This window comes from Parasteatoda tepidariorum, chromosome 10, assembly GCF_043381705.1.
Source record: "Parasteatoda tepidariorum isolate YZ-2023 chromosome 10, CAS_Ptep_4.0, whole genome shotgun sequence".
Taxonomy (NCBI): domain Eukaryota; kingdom Metazoa; phylum Arthropoda; class Arachnida; order Araneae; family Theridiidae; genus Parasteatoda; species Parasteatoda tepidariorum.
Window position 1 is genome coordinate 20,135,486 of NC_092213.1, and position 26,889 is coordinate 20,162,374.

Sequence of the window (26,889 nt, forward strand, 5' to 3'; positions counted from 1 at the left end):
TAACTTTATTCTCCATTCTAAATAAACATATTTTTAAAGAAATACATTAATTTTTTTATTAGTGGTATACAGCGTTACCAAAAATTTAGAAAGGGTACACAAAAGTCATACGTTTGGGAAACACTGGGCTAGAGAGACTATACGTAACTCGTAAGGTTGATTTTTAGAATCTTTATTTTTTTTATTCGAAATCATAGTTAGATTTTTTTTTAAATTTATTTTGTAACATTACCTGGAGAAAAAAGTTTGTTGAAGCAGTTTATTGCATTTGATTTGAAAACTAATTTTAGCATAGCTTTTTTATTAAAAATGTAAATTTTCCCACATTAATGGAAAAAAGAGTTTTAAAAATAATGTGTTGTATGTTTCAATTTTTTTTTAAAAGTGTAATTACTATTTTACAGAAAAAAGAAATAATTTCTTGTGTAAATTTATTCGCTCCTTTCAGGTTTCAGTGAATCCAGAATTGAAAGTTTCTGAGCTCTCTTACGACAACAATGCTGCAACTTGCATCGTCCACTTCGATTACGTTTCTGCCCAGGTCTACAACTGCACGCTTGGAAGACCTTAATAAAATACAGCTTCCTTTCAGGACAACGAGATGAGAATTTCTCATCGAACGATAAATATTTTTGTGATGAGATGGGACTCAAAAGTGCTGAGTAGTGATCGAAGCAATTCTGGATATTCATACTTAACAACCACTTTTTGGAACGTTCTGAACTAAAAAATCGTTTGCTTAAAGTAGTTGATGAGTCAACATCAAGAATATGTTCTCTCAACTCAACTAGACCTTAGACTGGAATAGTATTTATGTTAGCCACAAAACCAGTGATATCTCATGTGTCAAAACTTGTGAACAATTTATAGTTGTCAAATAGTTGTTGTACGAGAAAACAGACTCATTGTTTTGAGTTTTGATGGTTCTTTTATTTATATATCCGTGTTACTGTGAAGTATCGATTTTGTCGAGACAAAAGTCGATATCTCGATAATTTATGAACGAGTTGATAATGTGATTCAAAAGTTTATGGATGTTTTTTCCACTACTAGGACAAAGGAAATGGTGGGAAAATGTGCTGTTCAAAAAAAAAATAATAATAAAATGTGATATGTTTGAATCAGATCGAAAAACTTAAGTGCAGATCGATGTGTTCGAAACTTACAAGAAACAATAGAAATCGTGACAATAGTTGATTTAGAAAAACAAATGAATTACGACAGTTAGTCTTTTTTTATAATTTACAGTAAAAAGGAAATTAATAATTAAATTAGAATTTTTGTAATTAAAAATTTAGGAATGCTAACAATTTATAAACTAAATCGTTAAATGTAAAATATATATATAATGAAAACAGTAACACACGTAAAAAATTTTATCTGGGTATCAATAACGAATCGAATAGTTTATCTTGGGTTAATTAATTTCCAAAAAATAAATGTAAGTTTAAAAATTTATCCAATGGAGAAAAAAAAGACGATTGCAGAGACTACAATCAGCAGTTTGTGCTCATAATCTCAATTTTTTTGAAAATGCAATTGTTTTGAGAAAAAAAATATTTCAAAATTTTTTGTTTTTAATCTGTTCTTTACTATTCGAAAACTAATAGTTCCGACTGAATTCATCCTAGGGACGCTAACTAAAGTGTTCCATGTAACTTTTATAAGAATTTTAATTAATGAAGTGTAAGAACTATTAGAAGATATTAAAATTGTGCTAAAATGTCACAATGAAAACAGAAGGAAAGAGAATTGAGAAGTGCAATAATACGGCAATTATTGCGCTAATACAACTAAGTATTATGATGCTGCAATTATTGCACTAATGATTACAAGTAACAATTAAATATTCAGCAGTAGCAGTAAATATATTACTTGCATCAGTAAAAACAAGTAATCAATTAGCAATTGCACTGATGACTACAAATTCACACAATTCCAAGTAACGGATTTTATACTATTTAGAAATGAGATATCTTTAGAAGCACTTTTCCGAAATAATTTGATCTCAGAAATCCTCTCTATAGATGATATAGATTGTTTATGTACTCAAAGACAAAGATGCAATGACACGTAAGATGACTTTTTGTAGAACTGTATAAATATGACGTCGATATTGCCGCCATTTTTGTCAACCAAAGACTTCCAAGTTCTATGAACTGCAATCAAATTAATTTCACATACATCAGGATCAGTGATTGAATTTTGCATTTTCAGTTAAAGAAGTAAATGGTGACAGTGCTGTCTTCAATTCCATATCTAAAGAAGGGTCAAAAAATGGCGAAGCGTAATACTAAAAAGAATTTTAGCTATTTGATTGTTGATATTTTAAGTTAATTTTTTAAAAATTAGTTTTTGAAATATAGTTGTCTTAAAATAGCTTTTGATATATATATTTTTAAGTTTGAAAAATATTTTCTTAATAAAAAAAATTGTTAAGCAATTCTGTTTCTCTATTAATAGTAATAAATCTTCTTAACGCATTGATTTTTTGTAGTTCTTTATTATGCAAATCACATCTGATATCACATGCATTCTATATCATAACAAACAAATTAAAGTGTTTCAACATACAATAATAAAAATAAAACATATTCTTAATAATAAAAAAATAAGAAATTCATTCAACAAAAACAAAATAGCAATGAATTTAATAGAAATATTATAATATAAAAATGCTGATTTAAAAAAAGAATAAAATTAAAAAAATAAATGACATATTTTATTATATATTGATGACGAATATATTATAGGGCAAAATATAGGGGCGATTAAAAATTTGTTTGTTAATCGCCACTCAATCGCCATTTTTTATGCTAAAAATGCTTTCAACTTCGATAATTATTTATTACACGGTAAAGATGTAAACACTCCTAGAACTTTTAGGTAATTTTACACTGGTACAAGATTGCAGGGAGGGTTGGATTTGGCTATCAAACGTTATATTCCAGTTTCAGTTAATTTCTGTTTTTTTAATTTATGATCGACAATATTTAAAAATTATGTAATTTCATCATTATGATTGCAATTATTTCAGATTCATTTTGAAATTAATAAATTTAATGCTTGTTAACAAACATAAATGTTTATTAACAAACATTAAATACCATAGCACCCGATTTTCAAAAGAAATGCTTTATTAATATCAACATTTTTTTAATAGTTTTAAAGTTTTCAATTTTTGAAAAAGTGGCCACTTTTAAAAATGCCATTGACCGGTAACCAAATTTTCTAATTTTGCCCTATAACTGATATATTAAAACTGTTCATACATGTAAGCAAATACAATCAGCAGAACTCCTCGATTTGATACTCCTTAATACACGTCGTTTCATATACTGTCTATAATACGAATATGCTGACATTATTAACATACTTCACAAAATTATTAGTGTTGATTTTACTTGTTATAATCAGGCATATAAAATAAAGGTTTATTAATAAATACGTGCGGTAAAACTAATTTTTGATTGATTATAGCTACTAGCTAGTAAATCACTATTATAAAATATTTATCAAATTATATGGAAAACTCTTTATTTGGGATGTAGCACGCGAACTGGAGGCTGGAGAGTTTCAAAGTAGACAGGGTTCGATGTGACTTTCATCGTATGTACAGTGCGTAAAAAAAAAAACGGACCGCCCTAAATAACTTTTGATCTAATGATCGGATCTTCACGTTCCAGGACTCATTCTTAATGGTTCGAGGGGGTGACCTCTAATGAGATAATTAATTAGTGCAGACGATATTTTAAGTTACGAAATCAGACACAAAAACGTAATTTTTTGAATACACACACCTTTTTTTTCAACGCATTCGGATTTCTGACCTCAAATTATAGAAGGTAGCCGCAATCTGGAAAATATGGTCAATATCTAAAATATATAATAGTGCATAGGGAAATGAATAGTATATATGGATGAATATGGAAAATATATAATAGTTAGGTTAGGAGAGCTATCCGAACTTTGAACCTCTTAATGCTAATTTTACTTTTTGCGTATTTCGCCATATCTCGAAAACTTCGTTTGCGAAATAAAAAACTTCATAGAAAGCGTTTATCCATAGATAATTCCTTGAACAAAATAATTTTTTGTAAATATTTATTATTTTTTTGTAAAGATTTATTATTTTTAGTAAAGATTTATTATTTTTTATCATTTTATATAGTAACAGTCGAAAAATTGTTTAATTGAAAGGTATACAATTTTATACGCCATTTTAAAGAATGTAATTTTACAAGGCAAAATATAAAATTTTAGCGAAATCAATTGAATCACTAAGAAATCAAATTTTAAATACACGACTTATTTAATATTCGATTTCTCATGAATTAATCAACTGATTTTGCCCATATAAAATTATTGTACTGTACACCATAAACAAATGTACCGTACATGTAATGTACACCAAATTTGAATTCAGAATGGTGCAGATTAGTATAAGGTACAGCGCAAGAAAAAAAAACGGACCACCCTAAATGATAGGAGTTTCATGTTCTGGGACTCAATATTATGGTTCAAGGGGATGACCTTAAATACACTAATTAGTTAGTGCAGACAATATTTTAAGTTACAAAATCAGACATAAAAACATACTTTTTCTGAATGAATATGAATTTTTTCCCATAATTTGAAAAATTGAATTGCAATCACCCGGTAATGTGTAAAATATTGTCTCCCTTTTTGTGACAAATTTGGATTTCTGACCCCCAAAATACAGGAGGTGGCCGCAATTTGGGAAATATGGTCCCAATAGTTTGGACCGGAGAGAGCTCCAAAGTTTGGACCCCTTAATGCTAATTTTGCTTCTTGCGTATTTCGCCATATCTTGAGAATTATTTAAACGAATTGAAAAATGTTTACCCACAATTATAAAAAGATAATTCCATGCAAAAAATAACTTTTAGTAAATATTTGATATTTTATTTAATAATAGTCGAAAAAATTGAATTTTGAAGTGCATTATTTTTTACATCATTTTAAAGAACGATATTTTACATAGCAAAATACAAAATTTGAGCTATATTGGTAGAATAGTTCCTGAGAAATCAAATTTTTAAAAGTATTGTAGTCATTCTTTGCACACTGCACATACATATAAGCATTGTACATTAGACATAAAGATAAAAATTTTTACTTCAGCCAATATTTACCTACTAAAAATTTTTAATTTTCTAATCAAAATAATAGGTTTCTGAATCCTTAGTGATTGATTAGATGCTCCCTTTGGCTAAAAGCAAGAAGCTTAGTTCCTTCCCCCTTCTCTGGATGCTACAGAAGTAACTAGTATTGCTTACATGTAAAAAAAACTAACAAATGCTAGGGCTTGAATAACACATGAACAATTTGGATAGTTGTACAGAACCACATCCTAGTACAAAAAAAAAAATATTAACACATTGAATGCCACGCCAATTTTACATGGCTTGCTCGTCTGGCCACACGGTAAATAACTGCAAACTAAATTTGCAAATATAGACAGATTTTGCTAGTTTATAAAGGTTCAGCTTGACATATCTGAAAAAAGTGGTGAATTATATATGCCTACGAATTGTTTAAAAATAGTGGTGGATAAGAATCTACTAAATTCAATTTATTAAACCAAGAGTCACAATAATTAAGTAAATTTTGAATAAAATTTCTGCAATTCCATAAAAGAGTGTAAATTTTATAGTTCTATATCATGTTATACGCTGTCAGTCAGCTGTTTTTCGCAGCCTGTGTGAAAGGTCAGTGTCAGCAAGCGGTGGCAGACGCAGCTTAAATGTAATTTCAGTGTCAGCCATCGGTGGTTGACGTAGCCTAAAAGTAATTTCAGTGTCAGCCACCATGTAATTTCAGTGTCAACCGCCAGTAATTGATGCGGCTTAAATGTAATTTCAGTGTCAGCCACCGGTGGTTGACACGGCCTAAATGGAAAGTCCAGTGTCAGCCAACGATGGCTGACGTGGCGCTCAACGTGTTAACAGAGACATAAGCATTTGCATTTTTAATTTTAATGAACCTGGGCTTCAAAAAGACATTTTACACTGATATTCTTCAAAATGGAAAACAACTAACTCACTAAAGGGCAAATATATTTTGAATGTTTCATTGCAATCATAACAATTTAAACAGATCAACAACAAAAAATTTAGAAATAGAAAAACACCATAATTTTTTTTTTTTTACTAGTCTTAATACAAAACTAGATTGATAATTAAAACTTTCATAAATTCAACAACCATAATGATATAAATCTAAATCAGACAACAATTATGGTATAAATATTTTAAAAAAATCTGACAATGATCATGGCAGAGATTTTTTTTTAAAAAAATTTATTGTATAAAAAACAATTTTAAGACATAGTTAGCATTAATTTTAATCTCAGAAATTTACATACCATACTCTGAAATAAAAAAAAATATATAAAATATTTTGTGCAATTTGATCCAATAATATTGCAACATTAAAACTCGAAACATCTTATACTATTTTATGATCACTTTAAAATTTTTATTTACTAAAATCTTTGATTTAATACAATAAAGCTATGCTATGAAAAATATTCAATAAATTAACAAAATATTACTATATTCATTAATTATTGATAACATTTCAATAAAAATAATAAATACAAGAGTTGATAACTTGTAAATATTATACAACCAACTATATGAATTGTTTTTCCAATAATTCATAAATATGTCATTATATATCATTCATAAAATAATGGGGTTTTTCAAACTTATTTTTTGTTAGTGGCATACTACTTTACAGTTGAATTACTTTTTTATTACATACAATGTAATTGTGATAACAAAATGCTCTAATAATATTACAATAAATATCACATGCTAAAAATATAAGTTTCATAAAATGCCGGTCTTTGTGTTGGTTTATAAACACTTAGAATTATAGTCCACTTTTAAACCATAATATTTGTAGATAAAAAATTTTATATAATTTACCTAAACACCCAATATTGTAGTATAATGCTTACAAAACAACTTTACCAGATCAAAATAAAAATTACAAATAAAAGTAAATGATTATCAATATGAATTTATTTTAAAGTATTATAACAAATTTAAACTAAAATAATTTAAAAAAATAGTTCTAAAGCTTTTGATGTCAAAAATGTTTCAGAATAAAATTTCAAAAGACTAAAAACAATAAATAAGTATATAGTCTAAACAGATAAAAATATAAAATTATAAAATAAAACTTGGCCTTTTAAAACTAGTAAGTTTTAAATGGTATATGACTAGTTTTGAAAATTTCGTAGCTTCGTAAATGACAAAAATACAAAGTAAACATTGTAAAAATTACACAACAAAATTTCAATACAAAATAATTTTTAATTCATAGGTATTATGAGGGCATATAAAAAAATTTTTAACTTAACATTTCATATTTAAATATTTAATACAATGTTAACTTGATAAAATATTATTTTTTAATTAAATGAATTTTCTATCATAATCTTTTATCAAAAAATTTCTATATTTTACTTTTTTTTTGCAATAATAAATTGGATATCAAGGGATACAAGCCATGGGATGGCAGGTAATATCATACAATATTTAGAGAAAGCACAAGATGCATAATTTTTTTGAAAAATAAATAAAACAAATATTTCTTTTCTTTAATTTAAATTAAAATACTGTAAATCAAAGTCATATAATACCGTTATTGCAATAAATAATTTTGAAAGAAATTTTGGGGACACTTTATCAACATTTATAGATTATCCACATTCCATATAATCTTCAAAAGATAATCAGGAATACACTGTAAACAATAAATATTTAAGAAAAAAAAAATTACCCAAAAAAGTTATAGCAACATTAAAAAAAAACTTAAAATATGACTTTAACATTTAGATGATAACTCTGTATAGTTTGATACATATCTATATTACATAGAGTCATGGGAATTTATTTATATGAACATGCTGAAAAAAAGTTTACGACTAGAATCGTTGTGCACTAGAAAACTACAATTTGCATGCACACTAATACACATTTTAAGAAAAGTATTTATTTATGTAAGAACTATTTTTAAGGCACACCAAAAGGGATTAATAAATTCAAGATAATAATATATGTCTTATTCCAGTGGCTCTTATATTTTTTTCTTTATTTATTTACTTAGTTTCTGAATCTTTCTTTTTTACAATTATAAGTAAATAATGGAAGCCTATAACTATATAATGATCATAAATACATATTATGACAATATCTGAAAAAATATCAAAACTTCAATTGCAAGTGAGATTTAAACCAATTAAAACATATATTGAAACATATGTTACATATCAATGACATCATAGCTTTTCATTTCTTCATGCAATTTTAATGAACAAAAATAATGAATCTGCTTTTTGATTTTATCTGACGAATAAATATGGCTTAGAATTTTTAATATTTGTGCTCAAAACATACCTGCCAACTTTTAATCCCTTCGAGGATGATTTTCCTCCGTGGTAGTAGAATGGAATTTAAATTACAATTTTAGGCAGACACATATAATGTATGAGAAGGCTTATACGGACTACCACAACAATATTACATATTAATATAGATGCTTAATTATTCAAAAAAATAGTGGTGGTCAAGAAGATTATAAAATGAAGCTTATAAATGCAAGGAATATATAGAAAGCATACATTTTACTACCACTTTAAATATAAAAATAAAATTTTACGCCAAATGCGTAAAAGTTGGCAGGTATGTCAAAAGCACGTAGTAAGTACAAAATACAATTAAAGAGAACAAAATTGTTTCAAAAATTCAAATTCTAAGCATTAAGTTCAATGATATTTTTAAAAAAATGCAGAATTAACATAGCACTTCTTTTCACAGAAGTCTGAAATACGTACCTGAATACTCAAAGATTTGTTAAAAACACTCTATGAAAACACTATTAAATTTAAATTAATGAGTTACTTATAAAATAATTATCCTGTTATGTCATAATAAGATGCCTGGTGGCTGAGTGGTAGCGCTTAGGGCTCCCGTGCCACAGGTCCTGGGTTCGATCCTCGGGCCGGGCAAGGTCGACACAGACTTTCATCCCTTTAGTGGGTCGATAAATGAGTACCAAGCATGCTTGGGAACTAAACACTGGGTTTGGCTGACCACCTAACCGGAACGTCTGATCCTTCACCCCAGAGCCCAAGGTCAAGAAAACTGAGATGGGCACAGTAGGCCTTGGCCCTCTATGGGCTGTCGCGCCACTGAGTTTAGAGTTTATGTCATAATAAATTGATAGTAATAAATAAATTTAGATAAAAGAGCATAATAAAATACATAATAAAATACATCATTCTAGAAATCTTTTCACAATTGGATAAGATATGAAATAACATGGTTTGAAAATATATAGCATAAGTAAAATGAATTTAAGTACATACTATTTCAAAAACATCATGAGATCATGTATAACATGCTTAAATGCAAATAAATTAATTTCATGAGATATATAAGTTCTGGAAATACATCATGACTAGCTACACACTAAATTGATTTACAAGCAAGAACCAACAAAAATAAATAATTAAACATTGAATAACTTGGTTATTATACAGATCATTAACAATTACTCTTGATTTCTAGGCTATCTTTTCAGTATGAGCTTGACTAATTTCTTGTCAGCAATCGGGATCTATTTTCACACTTTCATTTCTTGCTTTGCGTAGAGGACTTTTCACGACAGTGTCACTTTCAGAATTTTTTTCAATTTCAGAAAATGCATTTTCAACAAATTTCTGTAATTTTAAAGGCAAATCCTCTACATCTAATGACGTCCAATCACGGCGATCACTATTTACAGAATATGAAGGCGTTTTTTTAGTCGCTTTCATGGGGCTGAGGTCAGAGTCACTATGCACATTTTTTGGATCACGACTTGGGGAAAGAGAATCATAACTAAGTTTTGAATCACTGTAGTGGCTACAGCTACTAACACTTTCTTGTCTTTCAAATGCTAACCCTATGAAAAGATATTATTTAAAAAAGCAGGATAAATTTATACTTTTGAAAGAGAATGTAAGGAAAAAGAAATGTTAATAATTCAGTTCATCATAAATAAAATTAAAATTAATTAAAATTTTTATAACTCATATAATATTTTAAACTTGATTAAAAACTTCATTAGTTTTAAAAAATATAAAGATGGTAATAAAAGTTAACATATTTCAAGCGCCCAAAAATAAGCATTCATTCTCCAAGACTTACCAGACCTGAATGATGGAAGCAAAAGTGATTTAAAACTTGAAATGTAAAGTTGCAACTGCAAAAAAGGAAAAACAAAGGTGAAAAACAACACAAGAAAAACTGCGGGAACTAAGAACAAAACAGAGAAAAAAGGATCATGATTGGATACATGATACATGATCGGATGAAGGATCATGATCGGATATAGGAACATGATCGATATGTCCATTATTAAGAAAGCGATAAATCATCAAATGCCGTCCATTCTTGGAATCTTGGGCATAAACTGGATTTTGACAATACCAAAATTATTTCCAGAGATCAGCTCATCTTAATTCTCTAGAATTTTAATTCATTCATATAAATGTCAATAACCCTGTTAACGTCATGAGTTCCTCACTACCTTTTCATTGCATTGCATGAATGTATTTTGCCCTGATTTGTCTCTTTTGGCCACTGCGGAATTCTAGTTTTGCTTTTCAGAAATATTTCTTCTTTTTTCATGGCAATTCTACATTTTATGTTGCATATCATTGACTTCTTCATTCATGTCTGGCAATTTTTGAAATAGGTGCTTATTTTCAAACATGAGAAAGGTGTCACCTTTTATTACCATCTTTATACTTTTTGAAGCCAACGAAGTTTTTAACCAAGTTTACCTTTTTGTTTCAGTTTCTAGGGATTATTTACTTAATCCATATATTATAGTGTGATCCTTTTACAACTAGTATCATTTTTTAATGTCAATTTATCCAAAAATCCAATTTTAATTACATTTTCATATTTTTTAATAAAGTAAAAACAATTAAATTTTAAAATTACTTGAGAGATAAAACATTCAATTGAACAAAATCAATTAAAAATAGCAACTGACTTTTCTAAAATCAATATTTTAACACTGATTCTAACCAATATTAATTCAATTTGAATTGAATTAGGCAATTACTTTGAATAGTCTTTAAAATCAGCATTTAAATTAGTGACATGAACAAATTAATTACAATAAACTAGTAACAATGACTTGCATTAATTAGAATTCAACTAGTAGTTGTTTAACTAGTAACGTTTTCATTTTGTGATGCTTATTGTATGCAAATAGTACATAAACTTGTATATACTACTCAAATAGTGAAACCATATATCAATAACACTAGCCATTAATCAAACACTGGAGACCGCTTAATTGCTAGTCAAACACTCAACACTGGAATCATTATGATTCTAACATTAAGTGTTCAACTTGTGACATTCCACTTTTATAAAGCTCTTGTATGCAAATATCTAGTATCTCTAATTATATTTCTATCTTGTGACATTCCACTATTATAAAGCTATTGTATATAAATATCTCGTATCTCTAATTATAAAAACAACTGCATTTGTACCATTTAAAGATAAAGAAAATCTCAGTTTCCCTAGCCACTAGTTGAAACTTTTCAAACTCTAGCCACTAATTAAATTTAACACTAAGAAATCCTCAAGTCTAGTGTTAAGTGTTTGACCTCCAGCATTCTAGTTGGAGAAGCTTATTAAATGCAAATAAATTGTGTCTCTTCCTATAAACTACTTCATTTGTACCACTCGCAAATAATGACAATATAACAACACATAAAATATATAAACATACTACACACATAGATGCGTATATAAACTAACAACACTAATAACGAAATAATTTACTCATTATTTTTAAATGTTTATGAACTTAAGAAACAAAATTACAGTACCTGATGATGTAAACTCTTTAGTTGGAAGAATGTCTAAATCACTGAAACCAGAATGAGTTCTCATATCTAAACTTATTTCAGATGGAGAAAACTGGTCGTCACTTTTCAGACTTTGATCATCGGGAGGGTTTCCGGATATATCTCCCTCCCCTTCAAGAGCTTTTTCAGGACATGGAAGTGTCATGCCAACTGTTTCCTTACCATCTGGAGGCATCTCTATAGATTTCAGTGAATGCAAAAGAAGGGAATATTGATCTATAAAGAAAAAGTCACAATAATTAAATTCAGAACCGTCATTATATTGGGGCAAGGTGACTCTAAAAAGCTTGATAGTAATTATTAAAGCTCTTCTTTTGCAAAAAAACAACAGAGGTAGGAATGCTTTAAGGTTAGAGAGGAGTTCAAGCTCACTTTTAGAGAACCGAGCCTGAAGAATTTTAATTCAAGCCCACACGAGCCCAAGATACATAAGATAACTTAGAGCACAAGATACATAAGATTACTCAGAGCTTGAGACAGATAGAATTACTTAGAACTATCATAACTTTTAATGGTAATAGATATTAAATTCATTTTAGATAGTTGTAACATATTATTTCAGTAATTAAATAGAAAGCCTTTGCTCAGCTACTGGCACCACAGTTTTGACACATGTTATCCGAAACCGCCTTCCCGCTGTAGCTATGAATGCTCGCTGACCAATGGTGTGTGTCACATTAACAGCAAGGCACCATCGTGTCCGGAGGGAGTGGGCAGCAGAGCATGTGAACTGGAGGAGAAATGAATGACACAATATTCTTTTCTCTGAAGAGTCCCGTTTTTCTGTTCATCCTGATAATCGGCGTATTTTCATCTGGAGGGAATGTGGCACTAGAAACAATCCTGTGTTTGTTGTAGGAAGGGGGAGGTTTGAGCATTTCCATTAATGGGTAAACTGATCTCCATATCATTAAAATGGAACTCTGACTGGTCACTGATATAGAGATGAGATCCTGAGACCTATTGTAGTCCCTTATGCAGCAACAACTGGAGATGACTTCATGCTAAAGGGTGACAATTTCAGGTCACATCGTGCTAACTTGGTGAACGATTTCTTTTTGGAGGAAGGAATCATACGGATGGATTGGTCAGCGTGTTCTCCGAACATGAACCCAATTGTGCATGTTTGGGACATTCTAAGCAGACGAATTGTTGAAGGTTTACAACCCCCACAAACTCATCAAAAACTGGAAAGTGCTCTTCTAGAGGAGTGGGACAGAAAACCCCAGCCCCTCATTAATAATCTCATTGACTCAATGCCTCCAAGGTGTTCAACGTTGCCGGCTGTCCAGAGAAACACTTCCTATTAAAAATGATTTTCTTTTAAGTGAAGACCTTTTTTTATTTGTTTTTCTCATATGCACAAATTGTGCTATTTCCTTTCGTACCCAAATGCTCAGTAAAATGCATTTTTTTCTGCCAAACAAATGTCTTTTTTATCTTATATAGCCTACAACATCTGTCGATAGTGTATCAAGCATTCAAACAATTCTCCAGGTGCATGCTCAGCCCAATTACATCAATATCCTTTCATTGTTTTGAGCAGTGTATATACATATGTAATTTCAAATTTGTATCACTATATAACTCCAAGCCCTTTATAGTTATATTTCAACCTTTTTGAGAATTTAATTGAGGTTTTTGTATCATTTATCATAACTGCGTTCCTGCATAACTAACAAGTTTAACTACTTTCTTTAAGAAATTTATTAAAAAATGAACAACATTAGCAATAAGTAAGACTAAAAAAACCTAAATGCAAAACTATAAATGAAGCAATATAAAGATGTAAATAAAGTCTAAATGTAAGCTAACAGTAAAATTATGATTACCAATGATAACACAATAACTATGATAACAAAAAATTCTATGTTTGATAAAATTACATTGATGAATGCTTACTAGAATCAGAATTATGACAGAAACTTGTAACTTCTATTGATTTAATTCGATCTTCCAATTCTGATATCCTGCTTCCAAGAATTCTGAAAAAAAATATATTTATATAACTTGAAGTATAGTTCACATATTTTTCTTCTAAATTGAAAACTACATTTATGCTTTAACATTTCCATTTTTGTAGAACTTTTATTGATTTATTAAGTATCAACTAGCTTAATTTAAAAAACAATTTACATATTATCCAAAAAAATATCTACAGTTTCTAATATTTCTAATCTATGTTAAATTAAAATAGAAATAATAATAAAGTACTTGTTTGCTTTCCGTTGATGCAGTAAAGCCACACTTTTATCGTTTAAATTTTCCAGTAAGGTAATAATAACATTACGAATTTCAGCAGCATTTGAGGACTTGCTAGACACATCTAAGAATGGATTGTTCTGAAGTAATGTTTCAACTAGAAAATATTAATTAAAATAAGTTGTGAAATAAAATAAAATAACAAGTGAATAACTTATCGATAACGGAAAAAAAAGGAAAAAATTAAATATTAAAAAATAACATGAGATGTTATACAGTATACTCTTGATATCTCAAAAACCTTGCTATATCAAAAAAATATTTTTCCCCATGGCATTACATATCCACCTAATGTTAATTTAAATTCCTATGTCAAAGAATTTCTTCTCAAAACCTTGTTATGCCAATTTTTTCTCGAAATAGAAAATAAATTTTTTCTGAAAAATCACAATGTAAGTCTGCAGTAAACTAATTCTTTTCTATTAAATGCATAATTATTTTTGTCTAACTTTTAAAAATAAAATTATCATTGTTGTACTTAGACTTATAGTCAACTATCATTACATACACATTTATTAGTAGTTATTATTATGTTTCATGACTCCACTTTTTAGAGTAATATTTTAGAATATATTTTTCTACTTTTTAGAACATATTTAGCTCTGAACTTGTTATCTCGAAAACTTGCTACTTTGAAATTTTTATAGCTTCCTTTCAACTTTGAGATATTGAGAGTATACTGTAATTACATTGAAGTATTGTCTCAAGTTATGAATAACAATAATTAAAATAAATTAGGAAACAAAAAATAACAAATGAATAACTTAACTATAACAACAAAAAAGAAATGATAGGTTATTTAATAATAAAATGAGGCACGAATTGAAATTATTCTTAAATAATGTTTCTAATAAAATAAGTAATGAAACAACATTAATTAATCTACATCAAATAAATTGGAAACAATTTATACATGAATTCTAAGTAAAATAACAAATGTTAAAAATAATAAATTCAAGTGGAGTGAGTTACTTACTTCTAAAATCTGTAACGAAATAATTAAAAAATCAAAAAAAATGCGATTAAATATGCAATGTTAAGGAAATTCTATTCTAAAAAGTATACCTTGTTTAGCAGTTATTGTAAGCCCTGCCATTATGGAATTCCTCATTCCACCTTTTACTCTTTTTTTCTCGAGCAAAAGCTACAAAAAAAGGTTAAAAAAACATCAAAGTCAGTAAGTCAGTCTGGTATTTCTAATCAATAAAATACATCATTCTCCAAATACAGTCAAACTTCTATTAAACGAACTTCCATTTTGCAAATTTCTGTATTTTACGATATTTTTCGAGGAACCAAGAACATTTGGGAAATTTCTTCGTAAAATAACTTCCAAATCGCAAAGAGAATTTTCTATTTTACACACTTTTCTTTGCGATCCACTTTCCTTATTTCACAAAATACATTAGTACATTTCAAACTTGTTAACGTATTTTAAGGGGGAAATTACCTTAAATTAATTTCCGAAGCTACTTAACTTTTAGAGAAAGCAGTAAAATCCCTTTCCCTTTTTGTTTGAATTTCAAACGAAAAACCCTGACAAAATTAACAGATTTTATCAGTAATAACTAAACTTAAGAATGCATGTGGTAATGTATGTTTAAAATTACTTTTATAATGAATGCAGCTATAGTTCTATACATAAATTTAGCTTTTTAAAGTTGAAAATGCATGTAGCATGACAGTGTTGCACTGGATAATGTTTTGCTCTATGTTTGCTTTCCATGCAGATTTCCTTCATGGTAAAGATTTATAAAATAAATAGTACATACTAGTTTACAAGATAAAGGTGTATCAAATTCTATTTTAATTGTGTCTAGAGTTTATGAATTTAAAACTTGTTATGTGTTTTTATGTATTTCAAAAGGGGTTTTTCTATTAATGAATTTTCCATATAACGAACTTATTATCGAGACTTAGCGACTTCGTCAAATAGAAGTCTGATTGTAATTTCAAAATGATAAGGGTCTATACAATATTTGTGACAGTTTATCAGATTTTAATGTAAGCTTAAAATACTAAATGATAAGTATATTAATATTCTATAAATAATCTAAGTAAAAAAAATCTCTTTTTTTTGCAATTATTTAAGATATAGAAATGTATATATTTTGAAATTACCATTAAAACTTTTGATTTATGCTTCCCTGAAACATTTCAAATCATATGTCTTTTATAACTTAAAAATTATATTTAGTTGCCATCTATCTGTTAGGAAGCAAATTAACATAACAAAGAGCAAACAATAAATAAAGCAAATGAAAATGAAGTCTGAGTTTCTTCAACTCGATAATGTTAATTTTCCTCAAATAAATGCATAGCTTTAACACCAACATTCATATCTTTAACCATGATCTCTGGAACTCGGTAGCATTCTTTTAACTAATACATAGAAATTACATTAATTATAAATAAGCTAATATAATTCATTAGCATTACATAATCAATAAGCATTATAATTCATTATAATGAAATCATTTTAAAATTATTTTTGCACAGCCTCCAACAAATTGCAATTGTAAATTAATTAAAAAATTTCTATGTAAATATCATGAAAATATTTTATATACAACTATAATGTTACAATTTAAAAATTATCTCATAGAAACATCAATATTAAAAATATTTCTGAAATATAAATTAGACCACTTAAGATGTGTGAGAACTTCACTAAATATTGGCAATAAGTATAATTTGATTAGTATAAATAGAGATGTGGGAAGGAAATCTTTCTGCATTAAATTTCCCAAAAAGGAAAATTCTTATTTTGAGATTAATCTAGTAAAGGAACACGCAGGCACAGAATCTTTACTTAGAAATAGCAATTCTGATTTATTTAACCTTATGCTCTCCAATTCTGAGAGTGACCCATAAAGTTAAGACATGTCCACTGTATAATCTTGTTATTTGCACTATTAGAAAAAAAGTGTTTGCAGAAAAATTGTGATCAAAATTGTATTAAACTTAGTTTGTTACCACTAATTCTTGACTAGAAATTGACAATATCACATTGTTAGCTTTTCACCAAAAGTGTCTGCATCATTAATAGAAAAAAATTTCACTTTATTTTTCATAGAGAAATACGCAGTTACTTTAGAATAGATTATGTTTTCATTCAGATATTCGTAGATAAATTTAGTAAATAAAATATTTTGACTAATATTCAGTTTACTTATTTTTTGTTGATGCAGTTATTTTAGTATGTTTTTTGTTTTCATTTCAGATATTCATAGATCAATTTAGTAAATTCATGGATTCAGTTGTTCAATATATTTTTTAAATGATTACTGAAACATTAAATGTATGAGTATATGGTTCCCATCATCCCATAAGTAATAATAACCCAATTTAGACAAACACAATCTTCTAAAGTGGAAATAAACATTAAAAATGAGTTTGAAAAAAAAAACTATGTTTACTTTGCATTTTTCAAGAGCAGCAGAAGTAACTGTCTTTTCTTCTTCAACTTGTTTTATCCTTTCTATTAAGTATCTGCAAGTTAAAAAAATTAAAAAAAGAATAAAATTATTGCTAATAAACAGAAATAATAAATTAGATTACTTTCTGACGTAAAAATGCTAGTAAAATCAAGATTTTGAAAATTTTTCCAATTATTTTCCTTAATAAGCATAATTTAATGCACAATTTTTAATTTATCATAGAATATAAAGAAGGTTTGAATTTTACCTGTTTTCCATTAATACACCGTCAATATCAATGGGTCTTTTTTGATCACCTCTTAAAACATAATTCATCTGTTGATTTAACCTTTCAAATTTATGTCGATATTGATCTCTAGCTGTAACCAATTCTTCTTTTTCATCAAACACTGATTCTAGATCTTGAGTTAGTTGTAAACACTAAACAAAGAAATAATGTGAAAAATCAATATTTTAAATGAAACTAGGCATGGTTTTAATAAACACTTTTTACAAAATGCTAGAATAACTCATTTAAAACATAATTTATTTCAAATATAAAAAGTATTAATACTTCTTATGCCTATCAAAATTTTTATAGGCATTTGAAGAACGAATAATAATAAAAAGTTAAACCACAATCAGTTTTATTGTTTTCGGTCTGTTTTGATTTAATGAAAATTGGAGTGAAAGAAGAGAACAGCACTTAAAATATTAGTTTATCAATAATGAAATTTGTAGGAAAGAAAGGCAATGTTGTTTGATAATTTTTACAACTGTAAGAAAATATTCAATTCAACAAAGTATGCACCCATATTGTCCATACAATTTTGCCATTTAAACTGCATGTTGTTCTGGTGCTACATAACCTTGGCAGACGAGAGTTGAAGAATTCCTAAAAGTCCAGTTTTGCAACATTTTCTGAATTTAATTGATTCTTATTTTTAACAAAAAAGCTCACCAAATTGAAAGTGAAGTGAAAATTATAAGGGAGTCTGGTTAGTCTGGTTACTAGCATAAAATTTGATAAACTGATTTAATACTATCTGTTGAGTAAGAAACATTAGAGCCAAATACAACGTTAATGTTTCACATAGTTTGCAATGCTGCAAGATCAGTGTAAGAACCCATTCTTTGTAAGAACTTTCAAGCATTCCATTTTCACCAGTTTTTTTTACTTTTTAGAGCCTTCAATGATTTTCTTAAGCAGATGGTAACTTCCCAATAAAGAAGAGGTAAAATAAAGATAAAGAATTAATCCAATGTCAAATAATAAGCCTGGGGTCTGCCTAGGTTTTTCTGAGAGGTACCTATTTAGTGAAAATTTATACATAATTTGTGAAAATTAAAAATCATTTTAAAAAATCAACACAAAAATATAGTTAAAACATGGATTTATCATTTCTTACGATACACAATAATGAAATTTTTAAGAAAAAGCATTTTGTGAAACTATCGTTTTCCGAAAGTTGAATTTGTGAAGGTACCGCTAAACGGTAGTAAATTTGGCTAGGACAGACCCCTGAAAGGTGATAAAATTGATAATATTATTAACGAAAATTTTTACCCTTGACGACCTAATAAAGAGATGGAAAGTGCATATATGATGTAGGATCAAACTTTTAGGAGTAGACTTATCGACAAGTGACTGTCATCACTTCAAAAATTTAGTAATAAGTCTTTATTTCCAAAAAGAATCTATATCATTTTATGAATTTCCTTTACTGTACATTATTAGCATTTATAAATATTTGAAAGTAGAAATAATAATATAATAATCAATTAAATTAATTATCTATCTACTCATATTTAAAATATTATACTTAGCAGTTAAGCTATTATATCTATCAGTTAAACCATTATTAATATTATACCAATATGATATAATTATAGCAACTAAAAATAAAAAGTAATTTCATATTTATTTCATTATATTTCATTAATCTAACTCTACATATAAAAAAAAGTCACATAATAGTAATCAAGTTAATTTAGATTAGAGTACTAAATTCTGCATAATAAAATATATTTTATTTTTATTACTTTTTGCACCAAATTAATACTCAAGCTTAGAAACTGGGTTACAGACATAAGTTATTAACATATATTTTTTGTAAAAAATATTGCATCATACAATTTAATACAAAATAGTAACACATAGAATTAAAATTTTGAAACATTTAACATTTGAATAACATAAAAAATAGTTATAAAAAGAGAGATAAAATTGTTCAAAAACAATTTGAATAAATAAGTCATGATAGTGTTACCTTTAACTTTTGGATTTCCAGTTGGGTTACCAATGCCTCTTTTTCAGAGAAAGGCACAAATTCTGATGACCAAAACTCATTACCAGAATCTGAAGATAGTTTTGTAATTTCCTCCCGTAAAATCTACAAAAGATCAAAAACTGATTTTAATTTACTTAACTCCAATGAAATAATTCTTAATCAAAAACTAAAAAATAATATGCATTGAATAGAAAAAATTTAATTTATTAAATATTTGCATTCAAGCAGTGAGAATTTTACTGCAAGTTACCTGCTATAAGGAAATGAAAGCTTTTCTCCCCTTAGAAAAGTAATAGAAAACATATTCATGCGCAGAAATTATTATCTTTAGATAATGGCATAAATAAATGCATTGAATTTATTAAGATAAAGAAAGTTTTACATTGTTATATCAACAATAACTCAATAAAGAACAACTCAAAAAAGTAACTAACAAAAAACTTAAATAAATGTAGTACAGATAACATTTACGTATTCATTGAAAAATATAGGCTGATTATGTAATATACAGGGGTGATTGTGAGCCCAAGTCAAAATTCAGGAAAATTTCTTGAGTTACACATACCTATACCATTTACACATACCTATGATGACCTGGAGAAGCAAATAAAATTTACTAATATGTCTTTCTTTGTTTATTTGTAAATATGTTTATGATTATAATAACTATTTACTGATAAAAAAATATTAATCATGAATATAAGTTTATAAAGTATCTGGCTCTCCCTTACAAACAAATATACTGTGTTTTTAAGTTCCACCTTCGAAAATTTGATTTCCGGAAATTCTGTGATCAATAATTTTTTTAAAAGACTGGACCTTCGATCTCCGGAAACTTCCGGATCACTGTCAGCGAAAAATCCGGAAATCCGGATTTTTTTCCAGAGCACAATCAGCCCTGAATATATAAAATTAAAAAACATAATGCTAACAAAAGATTTCAAACAAAAACATTCAGAAAAAAGCTTAATGAAAAATATGAATACTAGAAATATTAGCAAAAAATTTCCTGCCTCTAAAAAAGTTCTGTTTGCTAAAATATTTTTCCTTTTATTGTTCAACTTGGTGTTTATCATTTAAAGCTAAGGAAAACGTTGAATAATTATATTAATTGACTGATGTTTGAAAATTGCTGATCTGTTCTTAAATCTAAAATTATCATTGGTGTGTAACAAATGTAATTTAAAACCAAAGTTCATTCGAACTTAAATATTAATATTATATTTTGACAATAAATATTGTTTTTTTTTTATCACTGGATGTAATTTTAAAATCTCTTGTTTCTGAATACTACTACTTCTTGTACTATTTCTGATTTTTTTTTACAAAATAATAGTCAATCTTTCATCACTTATTATAATGAATAAATATTACTTGATGAAATATTTATTACATAAAAAAAATGATTCGCTAAATTACCACATAATTAGTAATTACACATTTACCAATAAACATTAAATTTACCATTAATATTTTCCCATTAAATTTTCAATATCACTAACTAAAACAATTTTTTTTTAAAAAATTGAATCTTTTGATTAAGATATGAAAAACATAGACCTATGACAAGCAAATCAAAAATTTAAGCATTTTCGCATGAACCCAATTAGGATTAAGGAGCAATAGAGGTTAAAGCTAAAGAAACAATTTTGTGAACAACAGCATAATTATGGCAAAGTGGTCAAACCACCCACCAGCCGCTTTTACTTCCAATATAGAATAAACTATCAAAAATAAAGTCAAGATTTAATCAAGTTTAAAGTAAACAATAAGTCTAATCTAATTAAAACTAAAATGTAAGTATCTGAAAAAAAGGATTTAAATAAAATTGAAAATTCATAACTGAATCAAGAATATAATAAAACTAAATTTAAATTTATGTTAAAAATTCTGATAACTATATCAGATAACTGAAATAAAATACAATCAATATTAAAAAATAACTATATCAGATAACTGAAATAAAATACAATCAATATTAAAAATTCCATATTTCCAACAATAAAATGCATGACACATGTTCATATTTTTGATTTAAAAAAGTATAACTTCAAAGTACATAATAATTATTTCAGAAAAGAGCTTTACTATACAGATTATTCAGAAATAAATGTTTACAAAATAAAAACTAATAAATTTGCAAACCTTAACATCCCCCTGTGTATCGTCCAATCTCTGTCTTAAATCTTCATTTTTATACCTCAGAATTTTGTTTTGCTCTTTCAATTCACATAACAACTGCGCTAAGCTCTTAAATAAAAGCAAATAAAAAGAAATTAAAAATGAGGCTCATAAAACTACACATAACAAATATCTAAATTTTTTTATTAATAAATTATTTTTAAAAAAACTTTTGTAATGAAACGCACTTTTAATAATTTTTTTATAAAAATGCACTTTTATTTCAAATAAAATTAGAATACACGAAAAGTAAACAAATAATATAAAGTTTTCAAAGTCGTAAATAAAAGTTTTGATTCCGAAAAGCTAACAATATGAATTAAGAGCAGAAGTGACATTTTAGTAAATCATTGAAAAATTAAACTAAAGAATCGATTAGAGCTCTTTGAAATTATAAAGTAACACAATGGAAATAAATAACATTCTGAGTTTAAATACATCGAAAGAGAGTTCATATAACAATCAGGAAATTGAGTAATCACTCAAACAAATTTATTTTAAAAGAATTAAAAAAAAATACCTGTGACAAACACTTTAAAGGGAAAAAAGCAGAGTTTTTTTAAACTTAACTAGACACACCTCCCAATGGAATAATAAACAATAAACTTGCACAGTGTATTGCTAAAATTTTATAGAGACCAATACAAATCCAAAATAAAGAAATCATAATATAAAAATTTTAAGCAATACTGAAATTTTCAATGACTTCTTTGAACTTTCTTTCAAACAATCATTAATTTCGATGAAAAAATATGATTTATTATCAGAACATCTGATAAATCAATAATAAATCTGATTCTGGTTTATGATAAAATATATTTGTTGTACTTAGTTAAACTTAGCTGTTTCTTTCTGCTAACAAGACTTATAAAAGAATCATTTTTGGCACTTATTAGTTCAGATAGGGTAAAATTAAGTGATAAAATTTCAATTAATTCTTACTTGCTAATATGAAAGAAACAGAGAGAAAAATTAATATTTTTAAGAAACTATAAGTTATTGAAAATTGATTATGAATAATTGATTAACTAATATCTTTATTAACAAATATATCAAAAGTATTGAAGAAATTTTAAGTTAAAAAATCAAATTCAAAATTTAAAAAAATCATATCATACACAGCACTTCAATTTTAAAAAAATTTTGCAGATACAAAAGAAAACTAATGTGTTTTGATTTGTTTTTTAACTATAATTAGAATAATATCTCTCGCTTAAATGTCCTCTCAAAGTGTTTACCTTCTTTAAATAAATATAAAATTAACAACCACAAAGAATTAAAGTCATACTTATTCCTTTCATTTTGTTTTATTTCTTCATTTTTTATAGCATCCTAAACTAAACAGCACTACATTAAGCAGTATTTACAATCATTAGAATATTTTTTTAACCTAAGCGAGGAGACTCGGAGATCCCCTAAGCTTGCCAAGGCGAAAATGCAAACTGCACACCACCTGGGAGATGAAACAACAGTAGGTAAACAAATACTGTGAAAATCCAACAGACCTCATTCCTTAGAAGGATCTAGGAGGCGAGTTTTCCTCTTAAGTATATAATATTATTGGGGTTTTTACTTTGATTTTAGAATATCACATCAACTTCCTATTCTAAACAAAAATTAACAAAACCTATCCCTAAATATATTAAAATTTAAAATGCACTATGATAAAGTTATTTTTTGAATTTTTTTTCTCCAAAATAGTTAAAATTAAAAATTTTGATATTGTTTACTCAGGTTGCAGCTATGTATCAATATTATTAATATTGAACTGGACAATTTTTAGTATGTACCTATCCATAATGTAGTATCAATCGATATTCAGCAAATACTATAAACATTTACGTACAAAGAAGGATAAACAAATGTTTCTAATTACGGTTCTGAGTAGACAAAGTTTAAAAAGCTTTAATGTATGTAATTTAGTTTTTCTTATGTTGAATAATTTTTCTATTACAGTTTAGTTTGAAATTTAACCTTTTACTTTCAAAATAATAATAAATAAATAAAAACAATTAAATCTTACAAAAGGAATCAATAAAGCATCTATGCTAAAATAAATGTTGTTATTACCTTTTGTTTCTCACATTTCAATCCATCTACATCATACACTTCCATTAAAGAAGGACCCTACAAAACATTTAACAAATTAAAAGATAAATAAATATGTCAATAGAAAAATAATTTTGCTCAAACTGACAGTAATATTCTGCCATAATATGTAACACTTATCATATCTTATTAATATTGATAAGGGCATATTATGCAGATAAAGAACACCCTATTAAGAGTCTTACATGTTCAAAAGCAACATACCCTTCTCATTTCATTAATGTACTCACATCTTTATTATAGTATTAAAATCAAAATATTTATTTTAACATAAAGCTATATAATGATGTATAGTTAGTTATCTAACATTAGATTTAATTTTGGATGATTTTTACACTATTTTTAAAATTTGAGTCCTTTACTCTTTCAATCATTGAGCCCTTAGGATATGATGACAAATTTAAGCATATAAAACAAAATATAATTCAGTTATAATGTAGAATAAAGTAAAACTTCGGACTTACCCATCCTTCTATCCTTCTTTTTAAAGCATTGTATCGATCTCTTATTTGATCAGCCATCAATTTATATTGGTCTCTTTCAGATCGACATTTTTCTAATTCCTGGCTTAATATTAATAGAGAATCTGTTTTGCATTCCAGTTTGCACTTTAACGTGTTAAACTATAAAATGATAAACAAAATCAATATCAAACATATCATTTTAATGAAATCATATTTCATATGAAACACATTGTTTCAACTATTGAACAAATAGTTTCAAGCATAATATGCAAAACTAAAATCCTATTAAATATGAGAAATTTGTAAAATTTTACTTAATATTAATAGAATGTGTTTTATATGCAAGTTTACACTTACAAGTTTAAATTAACAAATAATTAAAGTAGTACATATTATTTCAATAAAATTCTTCATTTAAAAAAAAACATATAATTTTAACTATTAGTAGGGACATAACATAAAATACAATACCAAAATCATACTAAATATCCAAAATTCATAATATCTTGCTTAATATTAACAGAGTCTGTTTTCTATTCCAGTTCAATGTATTATTTTAGTAAAATTTATTCTCAATGTAAAAGACTGCATTTCGATAATTAAATACATAGGTTTAGGTATAACATGTAACAAAAAAATCATGCTAATAATCATGATAATCTGCAAATAAATCTTAGACCTACAAATCAATACAGAGGTTTCGGTTCTTGGGATGATATTCATCCATGATCAATCAGATACGCAAATAATTATGAATATACAAATATTTATTTTTTTTCATACTAATGGTGATAGATCATTTGTAGTTAGCATTAAAAGTAATTTACTCTACAATGAATTATATCTCCTCCACAGGCCTTCCTCTCCTTTATTAGCAAATTCATACATTTATTAAAAACAAACAAATAATATTTTTTCTCAGTAAACTCTAACAACAAAAAATGCCTTTTTCTGCTTTATTAGCAGATTAAACATTTATTAAAAACAAGCAAATTATATTTTGCACTAAATATATTATAGTCCCGCAGTGGACTGATCGTTAAGACACGGTTCCCAGCAGATCACCGAAGTCAAGCATCACTGGCTACGGTCAGTGTGCGGGTGGGTGACCACTTAAATACTGCGTAAGGTGACTTCTTCGGTGACTTCTGCGTAAGGACCGAGGGTGTGGGGTATTGGTCCTCGTTAAACTATACTACCGTAAAGTGCTCGACTTCGCGCGCAGGTCGCCGGGCTACCGAAGCGGGGGTGCCATCCCCTCTGCAGAGGATCAAAATTGTGATGGCATGTCTTCGGATCATCCTCCGGGATGTTTCCCAGACCGTCGCCAATAGCCCATTGTGCAGCTCTAGTGCGACGTAAAGTAACAACAACAACAACAACAATATATTATAACAGCTTCAAATGACTGTCTACAAATGACAGTCTTTCCTTTATTAGTAGATTTAAATATTTATTAAAAAAATCTTAAAGCACCAATAAATGTCCATGTGTTTTACACTAGTTTTAATTCTTATAAAAAAGTCAAAGTTGCAACCACAATCATTTTCTAATAATATTTTGACTTGTGTTTAATGACATCAAGATTGACTAAAATTGATAACGTTAAGAAAACATGACTCGCATAGATTTATATTTAAAAAATATGAAGTAAATATTTAAATATATAACGTTCTTCTTGCTAAAAAAAGCTAGTATACATTGCATTTTCTTTTTTTTAATCTTACCTCAGCCAAAAGAGACAAATAGTCTTCTTCAAGTTTCTGAAATTTCGACATGATGTTCCAAGACAACAAATTTATAAATTAGATAATGAAAAAATCATTATATTCAGTCATATTGCTGATAATAATTTTTATTCAAAATTACATTAGAGAACACTTAGCTCAATACATCTTATTCAAATAAAAATCTCCTCTGGCATTAAAAATAATTTTAAAATTGATCAATAAAAATAAATGCGCAAAATAATACAGCGAAATAAGGAATAATATATAAGTTAGTATAGTTTTGAGAAAGAGCTTATGTTGTCTATACACAAATATATTTTTAATGGAAAATAAAAATCTGAAATTCAAGGATTTTAACCAGCTGTTGCTTTTTTTGTCTGTTTATTTGGATATTCGGTTTCCGGCGTATTCCTTTTTCCGGTTGCAATAAGTTGCCACTCAAATTTAATTCTTGCTCAAAAT

General features: G+C 27.3%; 2 protein-coding genes across 2 annotated transcripts in view; one reads left to right on the forward strand and one right to left on the reverse strand.

Annotated features, from left to right (window-relative positions):
- LOC107442561 (lysyl oxidase homolog 3A-like) overlaps positions 1-1,098 on the forward strand; it is a 66,704-nt gene extending 65,606 nt beyond the window's left edge. The window contains exon 8 of the mRNA XM_043041409.2: positions 449-1,098. Within this exon, the coding sequence (XP_042897343.1) occupies positions 449-571 (123 nt within the window). The 3' untranslated portion in view covers positions 572-1,098. The remainder of the gene's footprint in view (positions 1-448) is intronic.
- Positions 1,099-9,019: 7,921 nt separating this feature from the next.
- Positions 9,020-26,857, reverse strand: LOC107442555 (coiled-coil domain-containing protein 149). Its single transcript, XM_016056140.3, has 12 exons — positions 26,425-26,857; positions 24,698-24,856; positions 24,195-24,251; positions 22,089-22,193; positions 19,923-20,045; positions 17,921-18,093; positions 17,653-17,725; positions 15,299-15,377; positions 14,186-14,330; positions 13,874-13,956; positions 11,933-12,187; positions 9,020-9,981 (listed from the first exon to the last, which is right to left on the reverse strand). The coding sequence occupies exons 1-12, from the start codon at positions 26,473-26,475 to the stop codon at positions 9,641-9,643; spliced, it is 1,644 nt and encodes a 547-aa protein (XP_015911626.1). The 5' UTR covers positions 26,476-26,857; the 3' UTR covers positions 9,020-9,640.
- Between the last annotated feature and the right edge of the window lie 32 nt (positions 26,858-26,889).

Bases quoted from the DNA above. Each gene is read 5' to 3' on its own strand.
- LOC107442555 (XM_016056140.3), bottom strand. From the start codon at position 26,475: ATGTCGAAATTTCAGAAACTTGAAGAAGACTATTTGTCTCTTTTGGCT. The intron at 18,094-19,922 runs GTAACACTATCA...TTCTTTGTTTAG, and splicing joins TGGAAATCCAAAAGTTAAAG to TGTTTACAACTAACTCAAGA. The intron at 14,331-15,298 runs GTATACTTTTTA...AATATTTTCTAG, and splicing joins TACAATAACTGCTAAACAAG to TTGAAACATTACTTCAGAAC.